The sequence below is a fragment of the Leptopilina heterotoma genome, unplaced genomic scaffold (assembly GCF_015476425.1).
Source record: "Leptopilina heterotoma isolate Lh14 unplaced genomic scaffold, ASM1547642v1 Lhet_71, whole genome shotgun sequence".
Lineage (NCBI taxonomy): Eukaryota > Metazoa > Arthropoda > Insecta > Hymenoptera > Figitidae > Leptopilina > Leptopilina heterotoma.
Window position 1 is genome coordinate 43993 of NW_025111165.1, and position 23007 is coordinate 66999.

General features: G+C 25.6%; 1 protein-coding gene across 1 annotated transcript in view; it reads right to left on the minus strand.

The window, feature by feature from the left end:
- LOC122510622 (toll-like receptor 6) overlaps positions 1-15421 on the minus strand; it is a 38508-nt gene extending 23087 nt beyond the window's left edge. The window contains exon 1 of the mRNA XM_043625395.1: positions 11629-15421. Within this exon, the coding sequence (XP_043481330.1) occupies positions 11680-15273 (3594 nt within the window). The 5' untranslated portion in view covers positions 15274-15421 and the 3' untranslated portion in view covers positions 11629-11679. The remainder of the gene's footprint in view (positions 1-11628) is intronic.
- Positions 15422-23007: the final 7586 nt, after the last annotated feature.

The window sequence follows — 23007 nt, forward strand, 5'->3', positions numbered from 1 at the left end:
TGGTTTTAGTAAATGAATTTGAAGCCTGATAAAAGGAAAAAGAGAAAGAGAGAAAATTGGAGAGAAAGAGAAAGAGAGAGAGAGAGAGAGAGAGAGAGAGAGAGAGAGATAGAGGGGAAAGGAAAAGAGAGACTAAGAGAGAATGCGTTGGGACCTTTTGTGTAAAGCAGGAAATTATAGTTGAGAAAAATCAAGAACCGCCTCGACTAGATAGAAACTGGAGAGTTTTGGTCCCTGCAAAAGTCTCTCGCAGAATACAGCTTTTCCAAAGAACTGTCTGTATATATACATATACATATATATAACGGGGGAAGCCGTCGTCGCCGCGCGCGGCCGCTTTGTACTATCAAAGAACGTCCCCTGAATGTCCCTGGAATTCATCCAAAGAGATGTCTGGGGGACATTTACGGGCGCTTTGTGCTATCAGGGCATTCATCCGATGTTCGGTCGTTTCGCAATATCGATCCTACAAGCCATTGAGTGTTGCATTGGCAACATATGGCATTCATGCACGCCGATCTGGAATTCACTTCATATTTTTTTCCATCCTTTTTTTTGCATTTATTTGCTTCAAAGAGTATAGAATATATATACATTATACCATCAAATATTATTTTAAGCCCCCAAAACTCACTCTTCTCTCTCTCTCTCTCTCTCTCTCTCTCTCTCTCTCTCTCTCTCTCTCTCTCTCTCTCTCTCTCTCTCTCTCTCTCTCTCTCTCTCTCTCTCTCTCTCTCTCGTAGCAAAACTGATGGTATAGTCAGTCACGTGTCCAATTAAAGTGTGCGACTTGTCCGATTATTCGGTATAATCCCTTATTTAAACATTTACGTAACTCTCGACAACGAGATTAACTCTCTTGTTCTGTCTTTTTCAGTTTTTCTCTTTCCTTCTCTCTCTCTCTCTCTTTATTTATTTTTTTTTTTTTTTTGCTTCTTTTTTCCATTCTTGCTTTTGCGGTCTATTATGTGTCCGACAATGTCCGCCACTTAAAGTTAATACACACATGTCTTTGCTAATTATCCTTCGCGCGTGTTGTAGAAAAGGAGAAAAAAAAAGTGGAATTTATGCGAAAAATATTTTCTATCCTCTGGAGTAAGCGATACTTTGCTATTTTGTTTCATATTTTCTCGATTTTTCTTTTCTTTTAGTAATTTTACCCAGTAATTATTTTTTTATTCATCGCTATTAGATATTTTATTATTTTAACACTCGATTTTCTTTACTAATATTATTAATATACTAGCAACAATTCGAGCGGCTAACTTTTTTATTTACTTTTTTAAATAGTAGATACCAGCACTCATTTTTTTAAAATAAAATTAGCAATTTTAAAAATAATTGAACGTAAAAATGTCTAATTCAAATTTTCTTTCATAAAAATAAATAATATGAATTGGAATATATAGTTTTAATAATATAAAAATATTATTATAATTATAATTATTATATATTCTGACATAGAGAATTCAGAGTATACGTCAGGAATTTTTATTAAAAGTATACTGACAAAATTTAAATTTTTTAGATTTCATGAAAAAATTCTGAATTTTTGTATCTTTTTTTTTCTAAACTATAAAATTACCACGAATTCAAATAAAAAACCTTCAATTTTTTTTCAATTTCTGACAAAAATTTCTTCTTAAATAACTTACATCTTGAACAACTATCATAAAATAAATAAATTATTATAATTAATAATTTTACATAAATATTTCAAAATTAATGGAATTTTGAAAGAGTTGCGATTTCAATTTTCATAAATAGAAAAAAGTTTCAAAAAGTTTTCAAAAGTTTTTAATTTTAAATTTTATAAAATTTCAATTTTTAATAATTTTAATTAAAAAATTTTAAAGAACTTAGATATTTAAAAAATTGTAATAATTCAAATTTTTCTAAAATTCGTTACAATTTTAAATTTTTTAATGTATATTTAATTAATTATTAAAAATAATAGATTTATAGAAGAATTTTAGTTTAAAAAAAAAATTGAATTTCTGAAAATTTCCAAATTATTGCAGAAATTTAATTATTTTTCAAAGTTATAAAATTATTTGCAGAAATTCAATTATGTTTAAAACTTAAAAAAAAATACTCGTCAAAATTTCAAATATCTTTATAAATAATAAAATTCTTTTCTAAAATTCAATTTTTTCAAAAATTTTAATAAAATTCTTTGGCAAACTTTCAATTATTTTAAATACAAAATTCTTCCTCAATTCAAAATGATTTTTTATATAACTACTATTTTAATGAAATTTTTCAAAAGAATTCAATTATTTAAAAAAATGTTTATAAAATTCTACACAAACATTCATATATATGTTCATAAACAATAAAAATTATAAACAATTTTCCAATTTCCTCTAAATTTCTTCGTGATAATTTCATTATTTAAAAAAATAACAAAACTTCTTACAGGGATTCAATTATTTTCAAAAATAATCAAAGTCCTCGCTGAAATTTAATTATTTTCAATTTTAATAAAAATTCTCAAGTGAATTTAATTATTTTCAAAAAATTAGATTTTTAAAAAATTTTAATAATTCAAACTTTTCTGAAATTAGTTTAATTTTAATAAAATTTTTCAAAAGAATTCAATAATTTAAGAAAATTTTAATAAAATGAGTTCAATTATTTTCATAAGTAATAAAATTTGTTTAGGGATTCAATTATTTTCATAAATAATAAAATTTTTTTAGAAATTCAATTATTATTTTCATAAATAATAAAATTTTTTTTGGAATTCAATTACTTTCATAAATAATAACATTTTTTTAGGAATTTAATTATTTTCATAAATAATATTTTTTTAGGAATTCAATTATTCTCATAAATAATAAAACTCATAGCCCAATTTAAATTGTTTTTAATATAATGTTTATCGAATTCCTCAAAAAATGTAATTATTCTTATAATTAAAATTTATGTAAAATTTGTCAAATGAATTCAATTATTTAAAAATTTATTAATAAAATTCTTTATGGGAATAATGTTAAGAAACATTCAATTGTTTAATATATTCATTATTTTTGTATTTAAATAATAATTTTTCATAATTTTAATTCACAATTTCTCTAGAATTAATTTTTTTTGAAAAAGTATAATTTAATTCTTTATTAAATTATTTCAAGTTTTTATTTTTCAATATATTTTTTATTGAAGAACTTTCGAATTATAAAAATTTCGCGTAAAATTTAATTGCTATCAAAGGGATTAAAAATTCTCAAAGAACTTTTTTGAAAATTAATAAAAATAGTTGATTGAAAGAAGAATTTCAGTTTAAAAATGTAAAAAATAATAATTGAATTGAAATGTTGAAAATAATTTCTACGAACTGATAATATTCTTATAATATAAAATAATTATTTATCACTCTGTCATCTTTAATTATTATATGTTGTTTAATTTTAAAAAGGTTTGAAGTTTTTTTCTTTATTTTCTAAAAATTTACAAAGTTTCAATTTCATTTTCAATGAAAATTTGTAAAAAAAAATTTATATTTTTTTTAGAAAAAAACCAAAAGCCTACACAAAAACTAATTTCAAAGTGTGGACAGACAGAATGAAAGAATGAAATACATTATATTTAATTAATTAATTGTTGAAAAAAATATTTTCTTCTTCTTCTTCAAATCTTTTTTCTTTTTTCTATACCTACTGTAGAGTTAAAAGTATCAAATTGAAACGAATTGATACCAAAACTATGCCTCAAATTAAAAATTGATCTAAATTTTTTGCATCAATTTAATCCACTTTAGTATGAATTTGATACTCTCGAGAAAACTATGTAATTTAAATGATTAACAATATTTATTAAAAGAACAGAAAAATAAAAATTGGTGGAAGAAGGAAATATTTTTTTTTTAATTTAAATTGTTGTCAATATTCTTAACTTGTTTATAAAATTGTTGATAAAATTTTCATCAATAATTGTTATGACGTTGTTTTAAATAATTTTTTTTCAATTGATAAACAATCTTTCTCTTTGTGTCTCATTTTCTTCATCTCCCTTTTTTCTCACTCTTTTTCTCTCTCTCCTTTTCCCTCCCTTCTTTCTCACCCCCCTTTTTCTTTCCCTTCTTTTCAGATGTGCAGAAAACATTCATTAATGCCGGTCACAAAGTTCCAAGTTCGAATTATTTCCGAGTATATAATCGCGAATGCAGATTCCACGCGTTGGACAAAAAAAAAAAAAAAAAAGAGGAAAGAAAATAAAGAAAATGCCCGACTCTATTGCAGATGAAAATTCTCTCACTTGTATTTACACTCCTTTTTTTTGGTCCACGCTTTTCAGAGGGGGAAACAGAAAAAAAAAACAGTGGCAAAAAAAATTGCTTTCCATCGCCCATATAAATGTATATATGTATACATACATAGACGTAAAAGCGATGTTATAACATCCGTTCAAAGAATTTTTGTTGATTTTGCAATTCCTTGTTTGGCTTGAATTAATTATTATACTGTGGAGGAAATTGATTACAAAAAAAAAATTTTACTAGTTTTTTTCTCCAAACAAAAAGTTTTATTATTTTGAAAATAAAATTTTTAATCCAGACGCATTTTTTTAATTTCCAATTAAAACTGTGAAATTAAAATTACCGAATAATTAAAAATTCTCAATTAATTTTATATTATTCAAATTCAAAAGTTTGCAATGAAATTTATAAAATGTTCCATTTTATTTTCGTCTCTTAACAAAATTTTTTTCTAATAATTAAAAGTACTGATAAAATTTTTTATTATATTTTAAAATTAAGTTAATAATAAAAATGCGTTATTTTAATTTTCATTTAAAGTGGAATAAAATTACTAAATGTTTAAAAACACTTAAATATTTATATTACAACTTTGAAATGAAAATAATAAAAGACTAAAATAGAACAAAAAAAGTGGAAACTTTTTTTATTTTATTTTCGTCTTTTGTGAAAAAAAATTTAATATTCAGAATATGATTTTTATTATTAATTTAAAATTTAAATTATTAATTTAATTTAAAATTAAATCTCGTTCAAAGGCCGAAAGGAATTGAATTATGTATAATAAGTAATATTGAAATTAAATTATTAATACAATTATTATTATTATTATTGAAGTTAATATTAACACTTTTTTTAATTTTCGTTCAAAGTGGACCAAAAAACAAATATTGCCGACTGAGAAAAAAAATTCTAAAATTATACGTTTAGTTTAGAAATTAAATTAATTTTTCAACACCATTCGATGTTTCTTATTTTATTTTCAGAGTGGGAATAAAGAAAAACACAAATCGATAATTAAAAAATAGTGAAATATTCAAATTATTATTTTTATATTTAGAAAATAAATTTCACTGAACATTAGACAGGAAATGTATACATTAAATATAGATAGAAACATTATAGAATTGATTTCCATGTTGTGCAAATATTTTATCTTCAATATCCGCTTTCAATCTTTTAAGCACAACACAGCCATAGAACAATTTATGTTTACAAAGATATTCTCAAAATGCATATATATACAAATATGTAATTCAATTTCATTCCGGAAATTACGTTTATTCATTAAAATATACGAGAGGAACTGTATTAAATAATAATAATAATAATAATAATAATAATAATAATAATAATAATAATAATAATAATAATAATAATAATAATAATAATAATAATATCTCTGAAAAAATTATATTTTATTTCATTTTATAATTTATTTTTTCTATTTAGAGAAAATCTTTTTTTTATATCAGATGATTGTATTTTTGTTACAATATTTCAGTCTAGAGAATTTTTTCGTTTATTTTTAATTAAACAAATAGGTAAATAAATAAAATAGAAAATTAAAAAATTAAGTAACTAAATTAGTAAATAAAAAAACAAAACAAACATTAAGTGAATATCTGAACAAAAAGAATAAATTAATAAACAAAATAGATAGGTAAATAAATAAAAGAATAAATAAATTAGAAAGTGTGTAATTAAATATGTAAATAAAAAGTAAAAAAAATTAACTAAATAAATAAACAAATAGGGAATAATAATTAATTAAATAGTGAATAAATAAAAATAAATAAATTATTAATCAAATAGGTAAATAAATAAAGAAACAAATAGGTAATAAAAATTAAATAAGAAGTGAATAAATAAATAAATTATTAAGCAAATAGGTAAAAAAATAAATAAACAAATAGGTAAATAAATTATTAAGCAAATACCTAAATAAATAAACAAATAGGGAATAATAATTAAATAAATAGTGAATAAATAAATAAATTATTAATGAAATAGGTAAATAAATAAATAAACAAATAGGTAATAATAATTAAATAAGTAGTGAATAAATTAATAAATAAACAAATAGGTAATAATAATTAAATAAATAGTGAATAAATAAATTATTAAGCAAATAGGTAAAAAAATAAATAAACAAATAGGTAAATAAATAAATAATGAAATAAATAAATACGTAAAAGAGTGAGTAATTGAACTGGTAGAAAAATAGAAAATAAATAAGGAAATAAAGTGAATAAACAAATAAATAGACAAATTAGTCAATAAGTTAATAATCGAGTAAGTAAATAAATTCACAAATAAGTACATGGAATGTTAAATTTATTAATTAACGAATAAATAAATAAAGAAATAAATTAAAATTTCCATTCAATTAATTAATTACTAAATTTAATAAAAGCAAAATTTAATATCATAAATCTAGGTAAATTATTGCATTTCACACAGATCATATATATATATACGTATATACTTTCGAATTCACGTGACAAAATAATATGAGAGAAAAATAAAAAATGAAATCAATTTCCTTAGTCATAGAAACGTCGGGAAATATCGTATAAAAGAAAATGTAATTAAAAACATGAGTAACATGTACGTACATATACATTCATACTTGCATATGTATATATAAATATAAACCTGTCGATAACGCTTACCACACTTTTTCCGTTTTTTTATATATATAAAAAAAAAATTTTTCAAACTCTTCGGCGAGTAATTTACAGAGAATATAATAAACGCTTTATTTCATTCAAAATGAAATGAATTATTCGAATAATTTAAATTTTTCTCACCATTAAACGTTACCGGATCTACGCTATTTCTCTCTTTCTCTGCACCCCCCTCCCCCTCCTCTCTATCTGTTTTATATATATATATAGGTAGTAATAGTAATATTATATAACTCGTATGATTTCCATGAAACTTGATTGAATTCGATTAAGCGGATTATAAGCCCGTATAATAAACGTATTGAAAAATAATCTCTACCTTCAATGAAACTGGACCCTTGAAATAAATTCACGAACCCTTAAAAATTGATTTAAATACTGTTTGTACTTTATAACTTTGTAACAACTATAACAAATTATAGAATTTATAATAATAATGTACAGATTTTAATTTATGTGAATAATCAAAATTCATATTTTTATATATTTCTATATTTATTAATTTACATACATTCTAAATTTGAATTAGTGATTAACTAATTTAATAAACTACACTAAAGAAATTTATTTGAATCAAATAACCGATTAATTGACTATTATCAAGAAAATATTTTCTTGAATTAAATAATATTTATTAGAGTCAATTAAATGGTACTTGAACAAATAATTTCAGTATTTGAAGCAAATATGAATTTAACCATTTAATTGACACAAATAAAAATTATTTGATTAAATATTTACTTGATTAATAGTCAATTAAACGGTTATTTGAATCAAATAAATTTTTTTTTCAGTAAAAAACTAATTCTATTAATAATTACTAATATTTTCTACTAATTTATCAGTAACATTTACTAATTCAAGAACAAAAAGTAAGTCACTAATTATTTTCATAAAAAGTAAAATTTTTTTGAAGATTTAAATTATTTTCAAAAATTTTAATAAAATTCTTCCTAAAAATTCAATTGTATTCATAAAAAATAATATTCTTTTGAAGATTTCAACTATTTTCTTAAATAATAAAATTCTACGGAGAATTTCAATTATTTTCAAAAATTTTCAAAAAAATTCTTCGCAAGAATTCAATTATCTTCATAAAAATTAAAATTCTTTCGAAGATTTCAATTATTTTCAAAAATTTGAAACAAATTCTTATAAAAAATTCAATTTTTTAAAAAATAATAATAATTGAATTCTTTGCAGAATTTCAATTATTTAAAAAAATTTGAATCAAATTCTTATCAAGAAATCCTTTCAAAGTAAAATATATAGCAAAAATTAAATTATTTTTTATAAATATAATAAAATTCTTCGGAAGATTACAATTATTTTCAAAAATTTTAATAAAATTCTTCTCAAGAATTCAATTATATTCATAAAAAGTAAAATTCTTTGGAAGATTTCAATTATTTTCATTAATAATAAAATTCTTCGGAACAATATAATAACAATATAATAATAAATAATATAATAATAATAATAATATAATAATAATAATATAATAATATAATAACAATATAATATAAATAGTTTACACAATTATGGTATATTTTATTTTAGGAGGTTTCTATTTTTTTTCTTTCATTTTTTAGTTTTGAAAAATATGGTAATCTTTTGATAATTATGTTTTTCATTCCCCGAGGGAGATAAAAATTAATAGCTTTAAAGAATTATAAATTTATTATTGGCTTATATGAGAATTTTCGACTGAAAAGTTTTGAAAAAGTTTAGCTGTGAAAGTTTTCTTGATAAAATAGTCACTCAGCAAGCTCTCAAGAGAGAACAGTGTCTTAGAATAATTTATTACTGGCAAAAATGAAGATTGAAAGAATTAACTAGGGAAAAGCGATTCTACTTAAATTTTCCAACAATATCCATTAAAAATTAAAAAGAGAATTTTTAGAGGCGCGCAATTTTTTTTCCTCTATAATTTCTTTTTTTTTTTTTAATATAAACGTAACTTCGTAATAATAAAAAATTTTACTTTCTTTCTTTCTTTCTTTTAGTTAAATGTAAATGTGGAAATAGAAAAATTTTAGTTTTACGAGTTTTTTCATTTTTCTAATTTTTTAATTTTTGTTCACAATTCTTTGAATTTACTTCGAAACTTTTTTTTAAAGTTTGCAATTTTTAAATTTACCTTTACAATTTTTATGTTTAGTTTAGAATTTTTTAAATTTTCTTTACTATTTTTAATTGTAAATTAAAAAACTAAAATTTAATTCACGTTTATTATTTTTATTCACAAACATAATAAATAAGAAATAAATTATGAATTTAAGAATTCAAAACTAAAAAAACAAAATTTTTGGTATAAATATAAAAGAGCAAAATATATTGTGGAAAAAGGAAAGAGAAGAAAAAGAGTATAGGATGAAAAAGATAAAGTTTGACAGAATTTAAAATGATATATAAAAATAACGTTCTCCTCTACTTTGGCAGTGTTTGAATATTTGATATTGAACAAAAATCGACTTCTTTTAGTGTTTGAATTTTTTGTTGGTGGTTTTTCAAGAAATAAATATTTCAACATGTCAACAACGAGTTTATATATATACTCCCAGGTTATTCGTGAAATTCATCAAAGATTTATGGGACCATAGGAAAAGAGGGAGGGGGAGGGGGGGAGATTTGAACTCTCGCTTACGGATTTGGCTTATTCCACAAGAAAGGCAATTTAAGAAGCAAATCCGGGTACTTTTTCACCTCTCAACAGAATTTAAATAATCTCGCATATACACCAAAACCAAAAGAGAAAAAGAAAAAAAAATTGAAAGACAAATTGCGCCTTTCATCAATTTTTTTTCGAGATATTAAAATATGCAAATTTTCTTATAGTATAATTAGGTTATTAATCAATTTTTTTTTTAATTGAACTGTATTTTTATTTATTAGTATTCTTACTGTCATTATTATTATTTTACTGCTATTTTATTTATTTCTTGTTATTTATTTGTACAATTTATTTTTTATTTATTTATTGTTTACATTTTTATTAAATATTTTTTGTTTTTTTTATCCAGAAATAAAGTATTTCTGCTTTTGTAGTTAATAAAAAATTCAACGTTAATTTCTTTGGGGAAATAAGATCAGTTGCACTAAATTATTAAATACAATCAACGAATCAATTAATTTATTATTAAACTGTTTAAAATAATTTTAATAAGACACATGTTTTTTTTCAAATTTCCACGAAATAAAAACTTATAATTCGTAGCAATTAAAAAAAATTTGTCTCGTTTAATAATTAAATAAATATAAATAAATTATCAATAGTTTGTCGTGAATCTTTTTTTAGTACTTTTATATGAATTTTTTTTAACAGAATTTTTCTATGAAAAAGTCATAAAAAATTTAAAAGCGAGTATTTCATTTTTTTATGAATTCATAAAAGATTAAAAACATTCGTTCAATCGTGAACTTTTTGAGTTGTAACATTGTTTTTATTTTATTATTTATTATTAAATAAATTTTTTTTTAGAAAAAGAGTAGTTTTATTCCAATTTTATTTATTTTCTTATATTTACTTAGTTTCCTTTAAATTTTAAATATAACCGAATAATAAATTTAAATAGTATATTATTTATGATTTATTGGTATTTTCTTAATTAACTAATAAATTATTTTTTAAAAAATATATAATCTTTTAAAAAGAAAGAAAATTTAATTCCTACTTCATTTTCCTATTTTTAATATTTATTTCTATTATTTCGAAAGAATTTTTCCTTTTTATTTAATTATTTTCATAAATAATAATTATATAGAATTTTATAAATAATTATTAAGGAAAGTATATTCTTTTGAAGAAAAAAGCAAATTTTATTCTATTACTCTTAATTTTTTTTAATTTTAATTTTTATCATTTTGAAGAAATTTTTTCCGTTTAAAATGAAAATAAATCTTATGATAGTAAGTCGTGAAATAAATAAAAAATATTTTTTAAAACAATATATTTTAAAAATAAATTACGATATACGAACTTATTATCATAAAAATTTAATTTAATTCTAAAAAATGTATTTTTTAGAAAATACTTTCCAAAAGCAAGTAAATTTTGTTCTATTACTTATTTTATTACTATATGTAAGTTTGCTATATTTTATTATAGAAAAAAATTGAATCTAATATTTTTTTAAAGATTAAGAAAATTTTAAAATCAAGGAAATAAAATAAATAAAAATATTTTATTCTCGAAATTAAGAGTCTAGGTACTTAAATAAATTGTTTCGGTACACTCACAAGAAATACTAAATTATAAAAGAGAGTTCGTTTTCTCCAAGTGACTTTTACCATCCATAAAATTAATTGCAACAAAATTTTCCTTGAAATACACCAAAAAGAGGGAAAAAAAAGATTTCTTGTAACATTTTATCCTTTCGACCATTTCTCGAGCAGAAAAATTCTCGTCTCAAGATTTGAATTTTCATATAGTAAAAAGGGAAAATAAAAAAAAAAGGAAAAAGAAAACAAAAAGTGGCCTTTTAGTTTGCATTTTTTTACAACTTGTTAACCCAGAAATATGCATCGTTAGCACTCTTTAAAAAGGGGGAAAAATTTTCTCTCTACTCTACTTTTTTTTCACTCACTCACTTACTCACTCTCTCTTTTTTTTCCTCTCTCTCCCTTAAGTAGAAATGTCATGCAAAAAAAAAGAAAAAAATAAAAGAAGATGAAAATTACCTGCTGAAAAGTTATTTTCTTTTATTTTCTCCTCTCTCTTGCTTTTCTCCTCTATGCCCAACGAATTTGAGGCGGTGGTGGCGGCGTTGGTAGTAACGGTGGCCTCTCAAGTGCCGGAATTGTCAATACATCAGGCATCGCGAATCTCAATTTACGCCAAAATAATTTCTCCCCCCACACTAAAACAGTGTGCGATGAAATAATTTTCTTCAATTCCCTATCCAAATCCCTTGGACATTCATCGCCAACCAATAATAAAATAATTGAACTCTCCTTACGTTTAATTGCCTCTCTCAATGCAATTTTAAATTCACAATTCATCCATTCGCTTTGCAAAAAATTATCCGACAATACCAATATTGTTCGTCTCGATGATTCAGCAGCCTCGGCAATTGCACTCATCATACCATTATTACCATCGGCCAAATCACGATAATGTAAACACAATCTATAAGTTGATTCTAAACCCGGCACCAATACACCCGATACAAATTGTTCATCAATCGCCGAATATGAAATGCATGCGTCAAATGGCTTCTGACGATCTTCAAATGCCGCCGTTTTATAGCACGTACGAAATCGATAGCGATTCGTTGTCCACGCGCGTATCACACGATTATGCCTCAATACACCACAAATAAGAGCAATTATTATCAGCGCGAGAACACCAATTGCCAAAATTAGCGGCATATAAGCGCCAAAGGGACGTACTTTGATCGTTGATGATGTGTTAGTTAAAGCAGCACAATAGACAACCGAACCATTAACAAGTGTAATCATTGGAATTCCCAATGAGCACGTTATCTGTCTCCAGTCGCTAATCTTCTCTTTGTTCTGAAACATCCAATTGCCCGCCCTATCCACATAATTACAATCACAATTCCATGGATTGCCCGACAACATCAGATCCACTAAATACGGATTACCACCCAATTGCCAAAGGGCAAAATTCTTCAGGTGATTGTTATTCAAATGCAACACCTCCAGGTGTCTTAGGGTCTTAAAGGTTGCTTCATCCAAATATTCCAGGAAATTGTACTGAAGATACAGCTCTTTGAGATTTTCGATCGGAACCAGTACCGCACTGTAAAAATTCCTCAGGCAATTATGCTCCAAATGAAGGGTCACTAGTCGTTTCAAACCACTGAAAGTATTGTTACTGATAACCTCTATATTACTATTATTCGCATAGAGAATCTCAAGATTCTTTCTCCCAATAAAAGAATGCGAATTCAGCTCACCAAAGTTGTTACCATCCAAATAAACCTCAGTGGCATCCATCGGCACTCTTCCCGGTATTATTTGATAGGCCGAATTCGAACAGTCGACAACATTCGCCGACCACGATTCATCATGATAGCAACTGCAATTCATCGGACATGTCATTTCACAATCGCAAGCGTCAAATTCACAGCAATGACACAGAGCAAAACAGTGAGTATTATAACTGCAGAGAAACTGCGAGGGTTTTGCGTCCAAAAGCGATATGAACGATTGTCGACGATCGTACGGCAATTTACAGTACACCAACTCCAGATCCATTACCTTTGGATGCTGTCCCAAGTTGAACTGATTTATCCTCTGCAACCATTCTGTGGTACAATCACAAATAAACGGATTCCCCCCAATGTAGAACTCAGGCACTCTTTCCCTTGTTTTACCCAATTGAAAAGCGGACAGCTCCAAACGAACTATTTGGTTCGAGTAGAGATCGACTCTAGTCAAATTCTCCATCGCGAAAAAAGTCTGCGCCCCAATGCTTGTTATCAAATTATCATTCAGGAAGACCAACTCCAAAGAAGTTGGTAAATTCGTCTTTTGAATTCGGGTTAATTTATTAAATGACAAATCGAGTGTTTGGAGATGTGAAACCTGGGCCTTACCCAGCTTGGTCAGTAAATTTTTATGCAAATCCAACCATTGTAGTCGTTCCGGAAAAAAATCGTACTCAAAACTCTCGACAAGATTATCGGAAATATTCAACCACAATAAATTCGTTGCATTCAAAAAAGACTTTCTTATATCCTGCAGAAAATTTCCATCCAAACGTACAGCCTGCAATGCTGGATTACTACCAAACGCCTCATCCTCAACAAAGACAATCTTATTTTTCGCAAGATTAAGAATCTGCAATGCTGGCAATTCGACAAGTGCCTCTTGACTAACATTCACAATTTCATTGCCCATCAATCTTAGACCATACAAATTTGCCATACCCTCGAGATTAAATTTTTCCAATTGCCTTATGGAATTCTCCCCCAGATCAAGTGTACGCAACAATCGCATATCCTTGAGTGCAAGTGGCACACTCTGAAACATATTGCCCGACAAGTGAAGATCCTGTATACTCGAGCAATTGCGAAAAGCGTCCGGATGAATGTCCTCCAACAGGTTGAAATCCATATTCAAGAGGGACAATGCAAACAAACCGCTCAGTGAATGCGCATCAAGGTACTCGAGACGATTGTGGGAGATCTCGAGACTATGCAGATTACTCATTGCCGAAAATGTTTCACTAGGTATCCCTCCAATATCATTGTACCGTAGATTCAAAATCTGCAAAGTATATAAATCTCTAAACAGACCGGAGTCCAGTTTTCCAATTTTATTATTCGACAAATCGAGTAGAACCAAACGGATCAAACCCGAAAATGCCGAAGATTCGATACCGTTATTAGTCAGGAGATTATTTGATAAATCCAAAGCGACAAGTTGATTCATATTCGCGACCAAACCATTTGGAACATAGCTGATGGAATTATTGCCCATCTTCAATTCTTTCAGTGAATTCACCATCTCCTTGAACACTTGAGCGGGCAGGGTACTTATTCTATTGTTCGATAGATCCAAAGTCCTCAAGGACCGCAGACCGTGAAAGGCTCTATCCACAATTACGTTTATCTCGTTTTCCGATAAATCGAGTACGTTCAAACGTTTCAGTTTCGAGAAGGCGTTCACAGGCAGTGTTTTTATAAGATTGTGGGAGAGATCAAGTGTCTTTATATCAAGGGAGCAATCACTTATACCCAAGTTTTGAATTGTGGGAAAATTATTACGCGAAATGTTCAGAACAACAAGATTTGTGAGAGAACAAAAAGTGTCACTATTCAATTTCTCTAAGCGATTTGACGAGATATCGATGATCTCAATTTGGGGGATTGATTTAAATGAATGTTTATCCAATTGATAACCATGGATGGAGTATTTCAGGTGGGAGTGAATGATTGTTAGATTTCGTAGATCACGATAACGGGCGAATGCATTTTGGGACCAGTTGGTGAAATCGCAACCGGTTATTCTTAGGGATCGTAATTTCCAGAGTCGAAGAAACTCGTCGACGTTGGTTTCCGGTTTTTCCTCGTCTTCTTCGTCGTCGTCTTCTGCTTCTTGGGGCATGAACGTTTCGCAGGCAATGTTCAACGTAGTCACGTAGTCGCTCGCGATTTGCGTGAAGTTCATTCTCAAGGAATGGTTCCTTGGGGAGTGGAAAATGCAATTTATTGCACCCTCGATACGCGGTATCCAAGCACAGTATTCCGGAAGTTGAAACTTGTTTGAAGGCGTGCTGGATGATATGGCGAGCGCGTGACACATGAGAAAAAGGAAAAAAACACCCGCCACCAAAAAGACACCGTCTTCTCTCATGTTTAGGCATCCAAAAATTATCCTCTCACATTGTTTTTCTTCTCTCTTCTAGATTTTTCGTTTGCTTTTTTCTTCATTTATTTTGAAATATTAATTTTTTTTATTCGACACATTTTTTTTTATTTGACACGTTTTTTTATTCGACACATTTTTTTGTTCTAGTTATTTTTTTATTCGACACATTTTTTTGTTCGAATTATTTTTTTATTCGACACATTTTTTTATTCGACACGTTTTTTTGTTCGACTTATTTTTTTATTCGACACATTTTCCTATTCGACATATTTATTTATTTTACACGATTTTTTATTAGACACATTTTTTTGTTCGGGTTTTTTTTTATTCGACACGATTTTTTATTCGACAAATTTTTTTGTTCGGCTTTTTTTTTATTCGAAACATTTTTTTGTTCGACTTTCTTTTTATTTGACACGTTTTTTTTATTAAACACGATTTTTTATTCAACACATTTTTTTCGGTTGTTTTTTGTTCGTCTTTTTTTTATTCGACACGTTTTTTTATTCGCCACATTTTTTTTTGTTCGGATTTTTTAAATTCGACATATTTTTCTATTCGTCAAATATTTTTTTAGTCCGAAATATTAATTTCCTTACTCGACACTTAAGTTTATTTTTTTTACCCTCATTCGACATTCTTCGTCGAGTAATCTCAAATTGATCCGAAATTTTTTTGTGATCGAAACAAAAATGAAAACGGAAAAAAATCGATTAAAAAAAAGGAGAGAACATGAAGGTGACACTTTTGAATTTACCAAATTTACGTCATTTTTAATATTTCACTGATATAATCTCGTATAAATTTTTATTTTCCACTAGGTATTAAAATTTTTGAAAATTAATAATTTTTCATAATCGCGATTATTTTTTTGTTGGGGGGGGGAATTGGAAAATTTTAAGGTCCCTCAATTTTGCGTTGAGTCACATTTCTCACATTATTTCCTTTATATGAATTTTCACTTCCTGTTAATGTCACTAGTTTCACTTTGTCAAAGAACCCCGTCATTCTGTCTACATCAAAAGGTTTTATAATTAACCCTTTATCACACCCCTTGGGGATAAGGGGGAAGGGGGTCACCGAAAAAAATCCTCCCCCCCTCCTGTAGATGATCACAGAGAGAAAAGTATCCAATTTGCAAAAAAAAGGCAAATTTTTTTTTATTCCAAAAAATTTTTTTCTTCAATTCTTTATTTTTTGTATATTAAGAATTTAGTCGATTTTGAATTATTTGAAATTTGTCAAATTTTTTCGATTGTTAATTATTTTTTTAAATTGTAACTTTATTTTTATTGGAAATTTTTTCAGTTTTTCAATTTTTTAGATTCGCTTTTTTTTAGATTGTAAATTTTTCCGATTCGAAATTTTTTAAACTGTACATTTATCCGATTCCAAATTTTTTTGGATTGTAAATTTTTCCGATTCGAAATTTTTTGGATTCGAAATTTTTTGGATTGTAACTTTTTCCGATTCGGAATTTTTTTTTCGATTCGAAATTTTATGGATTTGAAATTTATTCGATTTGAAATTTTTTTAATTGTAAATGTTTTTGGATTTGGATTTTTTTGTATTTAAAATTTTTTCGTCTTGTAAATTATTTCTTAGACTATTTTATGCTTTGGATTCAAAATTTTTTGGATTGTCAATTTTAATTGGAAACTCTTTTTTCTTTTTGGTTTTGTAAATTTTCTCAAATTGAAAATTTCGTTGAATTATTGTTTTTGTTGTTAGTGAATTATTGCAGATTGTAAACTTTTTAAAATGGTAAATTTTTCAAATTGTAAATTTACCAGTAAATAATATGAAAATGCAAATTTTCCAAATTGTAAATCGTTCCGGTAAATTTTTGCCGAATTGTTAATTCTTCTTAAATCGTAAACTTTATTTTAAATTCTAAACAGTTTTAAACCGTTTTCTATTGTAAATTTTATTGGAGTGTAAATTTCCTCGCAGTGATAATTTTTTTCTCAGAATTTAAACTCTCTTCGTGATGTAAACTTCTTTACGAGGCATAAACTTCTTTTCGTAGTGAAAACTTCTTTTCGCAGCATGAACTTCTCCTCGGATTGTAAACATTTTTTCGAGATGTAAACTTCTTTTCGGAATGTCAACTTTTTTCTGCAATGTAAACTTTACTGTGTAAACTTTTTTCCAATGTCCACTGTTTCTGAATGTAAACTTCTTTTTTCCCGGCGAGTGAACTTTTTTTAATGTAAACTTTTTCCCGAAGAGTAATTTTTTTCTAAATGTAAACTTTTCCCGGAGATTGAACTTCTTTAAATGTAACTTTGTTTTTGAAATACAATCTTTTTTAGAATTTAAACGTTTTTAGTGTAAACTTTTTTTTAATGTTAACTTTTTGTAATGTTAACTTTTTGTAATGTTAACTATTTTTAATGTTAACTTTTTGTAATGTTAACTATTTTTAATGTTAACTATTTTTATTGTTAACTTTTTTTAATGAGAACTTTTTTTAATGTTAACTATTGTTATCTTTGTTTAATGAGAACTTTTTTTAATGTAAACATTTTTTAATGTGAATTTTTTTTAATGGAAACTTTTTTTAATGTAAACTTTTTGTTAATGTGAACTTTTTTTAAATGCGAACTTTTTTTTAATGTAAACTTTTTTTTTCAATGTGAACTGTTTTTTCCTCGAGTAAACATTTTTGTCGAACGATTAAATTACCCGAGAGTGAAAGAGAGAAATATAGAGAAAAATCGAGAGAGAGAGAATGAAGAGAAACGAAAAGAAAGATAGAGAGTTTTTTGTGAGAGAAAAAAGGGGCGAGAGAACAGGACCGTTGTGTTTTGAACGGCTGCCACTGCACAACTGAGAAGAAAATCTCCCGCAAAGTGTATCTCGACAACCCTCTAAACGCAACGCCCACCGATCGTTCCTATCTCCGCCAATGCCGTCACGGCCGTCACCAGCAACGTGGCGAGATATGCTCAAGCCATTCAGACTGGCATCAATGCTCGGGGATTCCCCGAGTCCACCTGCCCGCATGCGGATAACACACAAGTTTTGTTCTGACTATATGGGAATCGGCGCAAAACTCTGTGCCAGCGCATGGCCAACAAGGAAACGTCACCACTTTGGTTCTGTATATATATATATAGTAAATGTACACATACATACTTGTATACGTGTGTATATACAAGTTGTGTGTATATATTTGTGTATAGAATCCAATGTGTGTATAAAATTCAAGTGTATGGAGATGAAATTGTCTGTATTGGTGAAGTTATACTTGGATGGAGAAAATTTTGGGTGGGGAACAAGTTTTGATGTGTGATGGCCGCTTGCCATTCACCCTCGTCTTACCCAGGCACGGATTTATAAGGGCTACTTGAGGCACCCTTCTCGCCCCTCCTTTTTCACATATTATTCATTGCACAATTACCTCCCTGGTATAATGGCCATCATACATAAATTGTCCGTTACAAATGTGGAAAATTGTTATTATTATTATTTTTTCTTGTGGAAGAATTTCTTCTTTTTTTTTGGTAGATCATTTACTGTTTCGAAAATTAATATTTGTTCTTACGTCTGACTTGAATTTTTTCTACTATTGAAAAAAGATTTCGAAACCTGATAGTTTTTCAATAAAAATTTGTCTGACCCAAATGGTTTATACTACTTATACTACTGTTAACTTAAATTGATAGCTTTTTTCTCCTTTAATATATAAGGAATAATTGTTTCTGTTTCAAAATTATAATTCATAATTATTACCAAAAAAAAAGAATTTAGTCTGACGGAACTAGTCTTTACTACTTAAAAACATCAATTTTTGATTCAAAACTTCCTTCCTGAAAATATAAATTTGTCTGACTTCGCCTTGACTTGTACTACTTAAATAAATAACTTCAAATAAATTTTACAAAAAAGATAATTATTACCCGAAAAAGAATTTAGTCTGACTAAACATAGTCTTTACTACTTAAAATCATCAATTTTTTATTCAAAACTTCCTTCCTGAAAATACAAATTTGTCTGACTTCGCCTTGACTCGTACTACTTCAATAAAAATTATTATCATCAAAAATAAAAAAAATTCTTCTTCAAAATTTAATTATTATCAAATATTTTAATACAATTCTTGTCAAAATTTCAAGTATTTTCAAAAAATTTCCTCATTTCAATTATTTTCAATCTCTGATATTTTAATAAAATTACCCAAAAGAAAACAATTATTTGAAAACAATTTTAATACATTTTTTTCATAAATATTAAAAATTTCGCAGGAATTCAAATATTTACAAATTTTTTTTATAAACTTTTTGGCAATAATTCAATTATTTTCAAAAAAAAAAAAAAAATAAAACTCATCGCAGAATTTCAATTATTTTTAATACAATTTTAATCAAATTCCTTGAAAAATAATAATTGAATTCTCTAGAATTCTTGTGGGAGAATTTCTTCTTTTTTTTCTGATAAATCATTTACTGTTTCGAAAATTAATATTTGTTCTTATGTCTGATTTAAATTTTTTCTACTACTTAAAAAAATAATTCAAAACCTGATAGTTTTTAAATAAAAATTTGTCTGACCCAAATAGTTTATACTACTTATACTACTTTGATTAAAATTGCATTAAAAATAGATAAAATTCTGCGATGAGTTTTATTATATTTTTGAAAATAATTGAATTATTGACAAGAAGTTTATAAAAAAAATTTGTAAATATTTGAATTCATGTGAAATTTTTAATATTTATGAAACAAATGTATTCAAATTGTTTTTAGATAATTGTATTTTTTTGAGTAATTTTATTAAAATAGTAGACATTAAAAATAAATGAAATGAGGAAAATTTTTGAAAATAATTAAAATTTTGACAAGAATTTTATTAAAATTTTAAAATATTTGAAAATTGTTAATTGTTAACAAATTTTTATTAAAAAGTAGGAAATATACTCATTTTATGCATAATTTTTATTTCTCAATAACAATATTGTTTAAAAACTCTCATTTTTATCTTTTGGTTTTTAAAAGAAAAACATTAGATATTCCCGTTTCTTAATATTTTTGTAGAAAATTCTCAAACATAAGAAAATAATTTGCAACAATTCTATTTCTTAATTTGAATTGCTTTAATAAAATTCAAAGTTTTTTTTTATATAAAAGAGAATAATGTTTATAAATTTTATTTGTCAATTGAAAAATTTATTTGAAAATAAACTTGAAAATTTTTGAATTTTTAGAAAATAAAGAAAAAAATATTGAAAAAAATATTCTGTTAAATTTATTTACGAATATCTTTAATTGTAAAATTATTCGCAAACAATAATTTTTTTTAAAAATATTTTAAATATTTAATTATTATTATTTTTCCGTAAGAATTCAAATTCTTCAAAACATTCAAATTCAAACCGTTTTTAATTAATCAATTTTAAAAATATTGTTATAAAACATAAAAATAACGATTACTTCAAGTCGAAGACTCGGAGTGATAGTTATCTTTCTGTTTGATAATAATTAAAAAGGATCGAGTGTTAAAATCATTATTTTATATTATACGAATATTGTTATTGTAACTTTTTAAAAATTATTTTCATATTCTATTATTATTATCTAAAATAAACTAAAATTCATATTTAAATCAATTTTTATTAGAAAATTCTATGTGAATTCAATTATTTTTCAAGGAATTTGATTTAAATTTTATTAAAAATAATAATTGTATTTTTTTGGGTAATTTTATTAAAATACCAGACATTGAAAATTATTGAAATGAGGAAAATTTTTGAAAATAATTGAAATTTTGACAAGAATTTTATGAAAATATTTGAAAATAATTGAATTTATATTTGGAGGAAGGAAGTTTTGAATAAAAAATTGATGTTTTTAAGTAGTAAAGACTATGTTTAGTCAGTCTAAATTCTTTTGCGGGTAATAATTATCAAGCTTGTAAAATTTATTTGGAGTTATTTATTTAAGTAGTAGAAGTCAAGGAGAGGCAAATTATAATAAAATTTATATTTTAAATAATTAATAATTAAAATTATAAAAAATTATTTAATAAAATAAATTTAAATTAATAATTAATTTAATAAATTTAAATTTATATTTTCAGAAAGGAAGTTTTGGATCAAAAATTGATGTTTTTAAGTAGTAAAAACTAGTTCCGTCAGACTAAATTCTTTTTTTTTGGGTAATAATTACGAAGCTCGGAAAATTTTTTTGTAGTTATTTATTTAAGGAGTATAAGTCAATGAGAAGTAAGGCAATTTTCTATTTTCGGGAAAGAGGATTTCAATCTAAAATTAATGGATTCATGTAATAAAATTTATGCTAGCGAAATTTATGTAAGTGGTACAAGTCAATGAGAAGTCAGACAAATTTTTATTTTCAGAAAAAAGGTTTTAATCTATAATTTAACGATCAAACAAAATCACTTAAAATTATTTTTCTATTTGAATTAAGTATAATGTTTTCTCAGTGTACTAAAAAAACAAACAGCTTTGCGTTTGAAAGCCTTTTTTCTGTAAACAGAATTTTGTTTTACAAGCTTTTTAATCACTACAAGCGCAAGGATTTTGTCTGACTAGACTAGATTTAACTACTTAGAAACCATTAGAATTGATGGAACGCTTACGTCCCGAAAACAGAAATTCGTGCTTGTGAAATTGTTTCTAGTAGTACAAGTCAATAGACTTGTACTACTTAAAACAATTTTACAAGCTTGTCAAGTATTGCCGGAAGAAAGAATTTCGTCTGACTGAACTAGATTTTATCACTTGAAAACCATTAGTCTTGATTGGAACCTTTTTTGCGCAAATAGAAAATTGTCTGACTTCTCATTGACTTTTACTACTTAAAACAATTTTACAAAGTTAATAACTATCAAGCTTGTAATCAGAAAAAAGAATTCAGTCTCACTGAACGAGACTTTAGTACTTAAATCCATCAATAAATTTTTGATTGATACCTTTTTTCCTGCAAGTAGAAATTTGTCTGACTTGATTGACTTGTACTACTAAAATAAATCTTACAAGCTCGATAATTATTAGCAGAAAAAAGAATTTAGCCTAACTGACGTAGTTTCTACTACTTGAATCCATCGCAATTATAGATTAAAACCTTTTTCTCTGAAAATAGAAATTTGTCTGACTTTGCATTGACTTGTACTACTTACATAAATTTCGCAAGCATAAATTTTATTACTGGAATCTGTTAATTTTAGATTGAAATATTTTTTCCTGAAAATAGAAAATTGCCCGACTTCTCATTGACTTATACTACTTAAATAAATAACTGCAAATAAACTTTACAACATTTATAATTATTACCAGAAAAATTAATTCAGCCTCACTGAACTCGTCTTTACTATACTTAGAGTTAGAAACATTGAATTTTTATTAAAAACTTCCCTCCTGAAAATTTGTCTGACTTCACATTGACTTGTACTACTTAAATAAATAACTACAAATAAATTTTCCGAGTTTCATAAATATTACCCAAAAAAAAAGAATTTAGTCTGACGGAACTAGTCTTTACTACTTAAAAACATCAATAACTTCCTTCCTAAAAATATAAATTTGTCTGACTTCGCCTTGACTTCTACTACTTAAATAAATAACTCCAAATAAATTTTACAAGCTTGATAATTATTACCCGGAAAATAATTTAGCCTGACTGAACATAGTCTTTACTACTTAAAAACATCAATTTTTGATTCAAACTTCCTTCCTGCAAATAAAAATTTGTCTGA